The following is an 8892-nucleotide window of genomic DNA, read 5'->3' on the forward strand; positions in this document are numbered from 1 at the left end:
TCTTTCCCTTCAGTTCGTTCCCGCCACAGTCTCCTAGGAATGGCTTTGGCTCTGCGTCTCAATTCTCTTATCTGTAAAACGGAGGTGGCAGTAGTACCTGTGAGGATGAAATGAAATGCCCAGGGGTTTTCGACCATTTGCACATCCATTTGCACACTTCCACTGATGTGGAGATCACTCACAAAATGCAAAGCTCCTCCTTTTTAAAAAATATGCCTTCTTTTCTAAGCTAACGTTCTGCACTATCTGCCAGCTTCTATTCCAAAATCTTTACATCTATGAGGACGTAGTAACCTGAAGGATTAAGTACCAAGATCCTCATTTCACAGCAACTAGGATCAGAGAAATAACTAATTCGTCAGTGTCACCCAGCTAGTAAGTGGCAGCGCCAAGACTAAAACCCGTGTGTGTCTGGACTCCACTGGCCAATACAGAGCATCTTCATTCACTAGCTCACTCAGACATTCACAGGTACCTGGTACATGCCAGGCCTGTGCTGGGCACCAGGGACATGGTAACATGAATAAAACGTGGCTCCTTCTGAGAGGGGGAGCCCACTGACCAGGGGGAGAGACAGACCCCTGAACAGGTCATCCTGGACAGAGTGGGTGAAAGCACACCTTCATAACAAGGATAATGATCTTTCCACTCAGTCCCAAGTACTGTAAGCAAAACAGGGAGGAGTGAGGCTCTAGCACTTGTAGTGAGGCCATGGGATCCTGAGACAGTTACTTGACCTCTCTGAGTCAGGGGGTGGGTGGGTGCTTAGTTTGAGTTTGAAACTCTGGGTATGGCCCCAGCTCTCTAGCCCCCACCAACCAGTAAAATCTGGAGCCAACTCAGCGTGGCACTCCTGACATTTCAATTCATTCAATACTTACAGAGCCCCTACTTTGTCCGTTGTGTGTGCTGAGGACACATCAGTGAACGAAAGAGCAAACCTCCTATTTTTGTGGCACTTACATTCTAGTGGAGACAAACAGATCAGATCCCAAACAAGATAAAGAAGCAATACATGGAGTATGTCGGCTGGCGATAGGTGCTAAGGAGAAAAATGAAGGGGTCGGGGGGTTGGAAGTGGCTGGTGTGGGGAGAGCATTACTTTTTTTTTTTGCGGTACGTGGGACTCTCACCATTGTGGCCTCTCCCATTGCGGAGCACAGGCTCCGGACGCTCAGGCTCAGCGGCCACAGCTCACGGGCCCAGCCGCTCCGCGGCATGCGGGATCTTCCCAGACCAGGGCACGAACCCATGTCCCCTGCATCGGCAGGCGGACTCTCAACCACTGCGCCACCAGGGAAGCCCAAGAGCATTACTTTTTAAATAAGGTGGTCAGGAAGTATTTACAGCTGGATCTCATATATATACACATATATATTTAGTCAATAAAACAATTCCAATGGCTCTATTTGTTACTTAACATTACAAAAAGCCAAAAATAAATTATTTAGAAAATGTTAAACATTAAAAAATAAATAAATAAGGTGGTCAGCGATGGCCTCTCTGAGATGGCGACCTTTGAGCAAAGACCTGGAGAAGATGTGGCAGTGAGCCTGCAGGTCCTGGGAAAAGCATTTCAGGCTGAGGGAAAAGAAGCAGTGAGGCTGGAGGGGAAAGAATAAGGAGGTGAGGGGGAGAGTCAGTGGGTGGGACTGGTGGGCTGTCCTGAGTGCTCTCCGCAGCTCTGGAGCTACCTGGTTGCATTCCTCCAGGGCAAACAGTTGCGGTGGGGGATAGGGGTTGGGCAGTAGCCAGGGTCCTGAAGGGGGCCGGTGAGCCAAGAGTGTGTTGGGATGAGTGAAGGGGTCTGTTGAAGGAAGCCCCCTCCTGTGGCGGACAGTGGTACTTTCATCCCTGTGATGGGAAGGGCAGCTACAACCCCATTGTACAGATGGGAAACTCAAGACTCAAGCAAGTTGCCCAAAGCCACCCAGACCCTCGATGACAGTGCCTGGTCTGAAAACACACTCTTGAGTTCTGTGGGATGGCTCAGGGCATAATGGTAGCAGCCAGGGCAGCGTCCCACTTGTCACCATTTAGCCCCAGCCTCCCATTCCCCTTTCTGCTCCCTGAAGAGTCTGTGCCTGCTCACCCCCACCCCTTGGCTCACGCCCTTCCCCTCGGCGCAGACATACCTCTTCAGAGATTTGGGGAAGCAGAACAGTAAGTGACAGTTCTAATCCCACTCTACCCCCCTGAGCCTCAGTTTCCTCACTGATCAAGCGGGAAGGGTCATCCCAGGCCTCCGGGCTCACAGGCCTGTTGGAGTGTCACATGGTCTGGGCAGGCAAGGTAGTGATGCAGGGGGCTGTGACCCAGTGGAGCAGGGGCTGGAAGGTATGAGTCTCTAAAGCGGTCATCAGGGCTGGCTCCAGCCCAAAGCTACCTACCCTGTAAAGTGGTGATCCAAAGCCTGCAGAAGCTGGAGAAGCTGGAAATCTGAACTTTTATATAAAACCTCAAAAAATTTTAAACATGGCTAAGTCAAATTGTTTTTAAACATTATGTGAGTCAAATCAAACTAATCCTCAGGACTTCTCTTTCATGCAGTCTCTGAAATGGTAAATCACAGATTTTCATCCTTTAGTTATGGCTTAAATGCCAACCCCCTCCAGGAAGCCCTCCCTGGCTTCCCCAGCCTTAAGTGAGAGCTCACTCTGCCGGGATCCTGTGCAAGACTCCCGTTGTTCCTGGGGTGTCTTTCACGTTGTCGACCATGTGAGTGGTGCCCCCTGGAGGTAAGATCCTGGATCTCCGCCTCCCGTTTCTTTGGGTTTGTTCAGCTAGTCCGGCAGTGTTAACGTAGGTATCTACAGTGTGACTTATTTGTTTGCGAAAGGACCCATGGCTTGGGTATATCTACCTTCTTGAACCTTCCCTGGAGATGTACATGTGCCCAGCCATAGATGACCCTCAGCTTAAATCCCAGCTCCAACTGAGAGACAGTGAGCAGTTAGAACTCAGCTAAAACAGTGTCCTGAAGGACATAAGGGTAGGGTTGGGGGGCATCTCAATGTGCCTCACCTACAAAATAGGCTTAATGGAATTACCTACCCTGTGGGGTTATGGTGAGAACTCAGTGAGTTAAACCAGGTAAAGAGTGACTGGTATACAGTGAGTGCTCAATAAATGTTATTATCTCTCCTCCTCTCTGACCCTATAGAAACAGCTCAGGGAATGTAAGTCCCTGGAGGGCATGGACCACCCTGTCTTGCTCACCAGTGTATCCCCAGTGCTAAGCACCCAATACTGGTGCTTTACTAAGCACTTCCCTAACGGTGCTCAGTAAACACTTGGTGAGAGAGCAAGTGGTGCCTGCATGAGAGGAGGGTCTGCCCACCCCTCCCCTGGATTATTGCTGGAGGGTCTTGGAGCTTCCAGTCCCCCTGGTGCACCCTGACGCTGCCACCAGGGAGATTTCTCTCAAATGAATCCCTGACTCTGACTCTCCCCAGGCTCAACCCCCACTCCCACATCAGAGGCTCCCGCTGCCCCAAGGGTCCAGATCCTTAGCTCAGTATCTGAGGCCCTTAAGGGTCTGGTCCCTGCTGGCCTCTGCAGCTTTCTCCTCTCCTCTGACCACCCCTCCCCGACCTTTGCTCACCAAGGGCTCTCTGCCTGCCCATCCCCTCTCCCATCCACGTGGCCAAGCCATCTTCCAAGACTCCTTTCAATGTCACCTCCTCTCTGTTCTGTGCCCCCCTGGGCCTATACTTTATTGAACCGACCTCCAGGGTGATCTCCATGTGTCTGTCTCCCTCATGAGATGTGAGGATCATGTCTTATTATCTATAACGGGGTAACTTTTGATGTAACTTAACCTGAGACTCAGTTTTCTCAACTGTTGAATGGAGCTAGTACCCACTTCACAGTGCTGCTGTTGAGTTAATGTCATCACTGGCACATTGGAGGTGCTTGATAAATTTGTTTTCCATCCTCCTTCTTTTGGTTATTTGCCAATCATGGTGACTAAGGGGGAAGGGAGAGGGCAAAGCTCACTGGACAGGGAAGGTTTCAGCAAGGGCCCACGGGAGATGGTTGTGGCAATGAGAAAAAACAAGATTCAGAAACTTACAGACAGGAAAGCATGGCACTAGGACCAAGAAAATCTCAAAAAGATTATTTCAAGGGTTACTTGGGAACACCTGTGAGGAGGGGGAATGGGTCCAGTGTAATCCAGCCAGGACTGGCCAAAAACCTACAGCGATTCAGGTCCTGTTTCAAGAGCAGAAACACAGAAATGACCGACACAACTTCCCATTCAGAAAGCTAAGGGCCTGGCTGTGGGGGGAAGAGGTAACCAGGTTGCAATATGTTCAGTGTTTAAAAGAAAGAAACGCAAAGTATCCCGGGAGCCCCGATGGAGAAATGACTGATTGCCAGGTGTCAGGGAAGGCTTCCCAGAGGAGGCAGCTCAGAGCCGAGGTGAGAAAGGCGGAGGGCAGAGTGCAAACACCTAAATGGCTTCTCTGGCATCTGGAGGAGGCAGGTGTTTGCTTAGAACAGGACGGCTTTTCTTTTTTCTTTTTCTTTAATAACTATTTATTTGGCTGCGCCGTGTCTTAGTTGCAGCAAGTGGGATCTTTCAGTTTTGTTGCAGCGTTCGGGATCTATTTCCCCGACCAGGGATTGAACCGGGCCTCCTGCACTGGGAGCACAGAGTCCTAACCACCACTGGACCACCAAGTCCCAGGAGGGCTTTTCTAAGATGGGCCTGCTCACAAAAGAGCAGGCAGTGAGCCCTCCAAGCTCAGGATGAATTGGGAACCCCTCCCCAGAGTCCTCCACACAGCTAAAGGCAGGGCAACAGCTCAAGTCTACGGAACATCAAGGTCAAGGGGATTCTGGAGAGGAAGGAAGCTGAGGCTTAACATCAGATCCCTCCCCTCCTCAGTTTCAGGCGCTGGCGGGCAGCTCCACCCGGCCTGCTCACCTCAGCCCCCGGGGGAGAATCAGGCCACCCCAAAACGGATCCTACTAGGAGAGTTCTTTCCTCTACTGAGCTGAGGCCTGGCTCCCAGTAACCATGGCCACTGCTCCTTGTTTTACTAGCACAGGCCTGACCCATCTGGGAAGTTCAGTGTGGTAACAGGAACATCTGGATGAGCGTCTGCTACGGCTTTAGTTCCACAGTTGGATCCCCTCTGGACAGCCCTTTACATATGTGGCTCCTGTGTGAGAATCTGCTGCTTGCACCCCAATACCAATTCTCCCGTTAGTAACGCAATCCCCAATTCTTAGTGGGTACACGGTTTTCCAGAATAGACCACGGACCCCAGCCTTCCCTGCAACTAGGAGCTCCCTCTTCCTCCTTCCCTAAGCCTTTGCCGCCTGCCTAATAGCACAAGCATCAAGTGTTCCTAAAAGGAGGGCCCTGACCTTCATCCCTTCCTCCTTCCTGCAGCTGAGAGGCAGATATGATGGCTGAAGCTCAGGCAGCCATCTTGGACCACGAGGTGGAACCCATGTGTTGAAAATGGCACAAAACAAAAAGCTAAAAGCCTGCCATCTCCACTCCAGGCTAGCTACCTTCCATCTTAACCTGAGAATTCCTCTCTTACATAAGCCAGTTATTTTAAAATCTTGTTTCATATTATATGTAGCTAAATCTAATCTTTCCTGATTAAGCTCCTAGAGGTCCCAAACCACAGGGCCCACAGGATGGGGAGCGAAAGGAAGAATCCAGGTAGAACATGGAGAGAAAAGACAAGTTCTCCAGAGAGTTCTGACTCTATCACTTTCAATCTTAGGATTGGCAAAAATTACCATGATTCAATTTCCTTGGTCTGCTGGTTTCCGAGGGCACACATGGGAGAGAGTGAATGAGAACTTAATACTAGTAAACATTACAAATGTAAGTGTAAGTTGTAAAACATCCTATGTCATTGGGGGTGGAGAAGAGAGCCTGGCATGGTGTCTCAGCGGCAGCCGCGCACACACGGAAGGCACACCTGGGAAAGTCAGGAGCCGTGGGAAGCGGTTCATGCACGTGGTCTCCCTTCAGCCTCCAAGCAGGCCTGCGAGATAGGTGTCTTATGACATCTCACACGTGGGGAAACAGTCCCAGTGAAGTCAGCAGTGAGGAGCTCACAGTGGGCCAGCGGCTGAGCCAGGACTCAAACCCCAGCCCAGCTGTGTGTGCGAATCCCCCGGGCTCATCTCTGCTCCTGATCACAAGGGGCTGTAAGGGAGAGACTCACTGCCCCGGGGCAAGCACCAGAACCACCTGGACAGCTTGTACAAGCTCTGCCCTCTGCCCTGGATAGAGGCAGCCGAACGGGTCAAGTCCCCCCACCCCAAGCACAGGGAGGACAACAGGAAGGCAGCAGGGAGAGCAGGTGGAAGGAGCCAAGAAGCCAGGTGACCGGGCCTCCCAGCCACAAGCCCTGAGCTTCGCGTTCCCACGGCCAGGTATGGCCTTCAGACCCACAGCAGCCAGCACCAGACGGCGGGCTGATGGTGACGGGGAGAACGCCTGCCCAGTACAGAGGGCCAAGGCTGCTCCTGGCAGCCCCGCCACAGGGTGAGTGGAGGGGAAGGCTGGCTCTGCGGACCCCCGATCCCTGCTCCCCTCCTCCAGGAGCCCCACGCCCCACGGCTGAGCAGAACCTGCGCTCCCCTCACACACACTCACTAGTCCATCAGCTGCACAGGGGCCTAGAGCTCATGTGTCTCGCCTTTGCAGTCCTAGTGTCAGAGCCCGACACAGCTCCGCTAATCAGGGCACAACCTGAAATTCCTGTGCTCTGGCCCAGAGTCACAGGAACCAGTCAGCGCAAGTGGGGTCTGACAGTCTCCAGAACCGATGCTCCGGCTGTCCTCACCGGCACCACATCCACCTGAGGCAGCTGGACCTGGATTCTGCCACCAGCCCAGCTCGGTCAGGAGAAGAGCGGGGAGTGTGAGTGACATGGGTCACTAACAGGCTGGTTTCCATCGGCTCTGAAGCCGTACCTGAAGGTCTCCCTGGAAGAAGTGTGAAAAAGCAGCAGGCCTCACCGAGCACCAGCCGGCCTCATGAGGGGCCTGCTCTGAAAGGGCCAGGCTTTCAGGCGAGTGGAAGTGTATTTTCTTTACAAGGGACTAATTGCTCCTTCTTTGTGGGGCTCTGTCTGGGAGCTGCTGGAAGCCTGGGGCAGCTGCCCAAGTTTGGGGGGGGTGGTGAGGAATACTCTGGGACTTCCCCGTCTCCACCCCTTCAACGTCAGCTAAGGAGGCCAACAAGGCCAAGGAGAAGGAAAAGACAAAAGGTCCTAGCCAGGAAAAGGCAGAGCCCAGCTCTGCTCAGCCACCGGCCCAGGTCCCAGAGCCGCAGGGAGGCCCTGGCCTCTAGCAGTGGTGGCGCCGGCCTTCACCCAGGTTGGGGGCCCGGGCCTAGTGCTAGCATTTCATGCCCACAGGAAGGACTGCTGGACAGTGAGGATGACCCACACCCCAGCAGCTCCCTCCACCCCAAACGCCTGCCCTCGGCGTGCGGCATCGGGGCCAGGGACAAACCATCCACACGTGCGCTTACTTTCACAAATGTAATCAAGGTTCGGTGGGGTATACATTTGGGAAGATGCCCCAAATGTGGCCCTGGAGGCTCCCCCTGGCGGAGGCCAGCTCTCAGCCGCCTGCGTCGGCTGGAGTCTAAGCCCCAGGCCAGAGAGGTGCTGGCCTCCCAAGTTTGGGCTGGGGAGTCAGCGCCTGGGTGCAGGCTGGCTTACAGGACAGCCAAGCTGGGACAGGACAGGTCCTTGCAGCCGAGGCTGGGGCACAGCCTGGGTCTCAGGGCTCACTCCCCCTGTGCCGGGTTTGGCCTGTTAGCCGGCGGCGCTGGGTCTTACTGGTACGAGTGGCGCTTGGGGGCTTCTTGGTGGAGTCCTGGGCCCGGCTGGGATGTTTCCTCTTGACCTTCTTGCGCCTGTGCGCGTGCAGCGAGGCCGTGAGAGAGGAGATCCTGTGGGAGGGCAGAAGGCTGGTGAGGCTCGGGCCTCAGTCTACCCTGAGGAACAAGGTGCAGGTGGAAGTTTGGGCAGGGGGGTGACTGACGGCCCGGCTCATGGAGGGGAAGTCAGGACTGGCCATGGACGCCATTCCAAAGGCAGCACGCTCTGTCCCCAGAGGGCCTGCCAGCTCCTCAGCTCACAGCAAGAAAGGCCCTTACCTCAGGCACTAGGGGTACCCAGGGTCAGACATTCTCAGGGGGTGGAGGCGGGGGGCAGTGAGGGAGGCAGAGGACCGCTTGACAAGCAGAGCAGAGGGATGCCCAGGGCCCCACACGTGCCCCACACCACCCACCACAGGCGCCCTCACAACGCCAGCCATAGCAGCAGGCTCACAGGGGAGGACAGGCCAGGGCTCACCGCTGGGACAGCAGAGGGTCTCTGGACTTCCTGCGTAAGGCTCTGGTCGGCTTCTCCGCGGATGACGCCCCCTCCTCAGACCTATGCCCGGCCCCTTGCTAAAGAAGCACAGGAGAAGGACTGTCACAGGGAGCGGTGGATCTAGGGGCCTGGGCACCCTGAGTAGTTGCGGCTCTGTCGCGCGGGGGCATGACCTGCCACCTCCCTCACCTGGGTCGGGGCTCAGAGAAGGCCATGGGCGGAAAGGCCATGTGTGCCCTAAAGCAGGGAAGACACGGGCAGAGCTGGATTCCAAAGTCCTCCACCACCACAGCCTACAGTGGACACACTCAAACACTCACAAATAAACAAACTCTAAGATGGAGACGAGACTGGTCTTTGCATCAGACCTTACAGAAGAATGAGCACCAAATACAAGGTGAGTGTGAGCTCAGAAAGGATGTGATAAAGCGGTGGTCCTCGAACTTAAGGACACCGTAACCCACGCTCGGGGCTGTGGTTTGCCTGGTGACTGTACGTGCATGCGCATATAAACCCCTACACG

At 54.2% G+C, this 8892-nt stretch overlaps 1 protein-coding gene across 1 annotated transcript in view; it reads right to left on the reverse strand.

Moving 5' to 3' along the window:
• Positions 1-7688: 7688 nt before the first annotated feature.
• NOL12 (nucleolar protein 12) overlaps positions 7689-8892 on the reverse strand; it is a 4590-nt gene continuing 3386 nt past the window's right edge. Inside the window, exons 5-6 of the mRNA XM_007454048.1 lie at positions 8349-8446; positions 7689-7942 (exon numbers count right to left, since the gene is read on the reverse strand). Of these exons, the coding sequence (XP_007454110.1) occupies positions 7771-7942; positions 8349-8446 (270 nt within the window). The 3' untranslated portion in view covers positions 7689-7770. The remainder of the gene's footprint in view (positions 7943-8348; positions 8447-8892) is intronic.

The sequence above is a fragment of the Lipotes vexillifer genome, unplaced genomic scaffold (assembly GCF_000442215.2).
Source record: "Lipotes vexillifer unplaced genomic scaffold, Lipotes_vexillifer_v1.1 scaffold382, whole genome shotgun sequence".
NCBI lineage: Eukaryota > Metazoa > Chordata > Mammalia > Artiodactyla > Lipotidae > Lipotes > Lipotes vexillifer.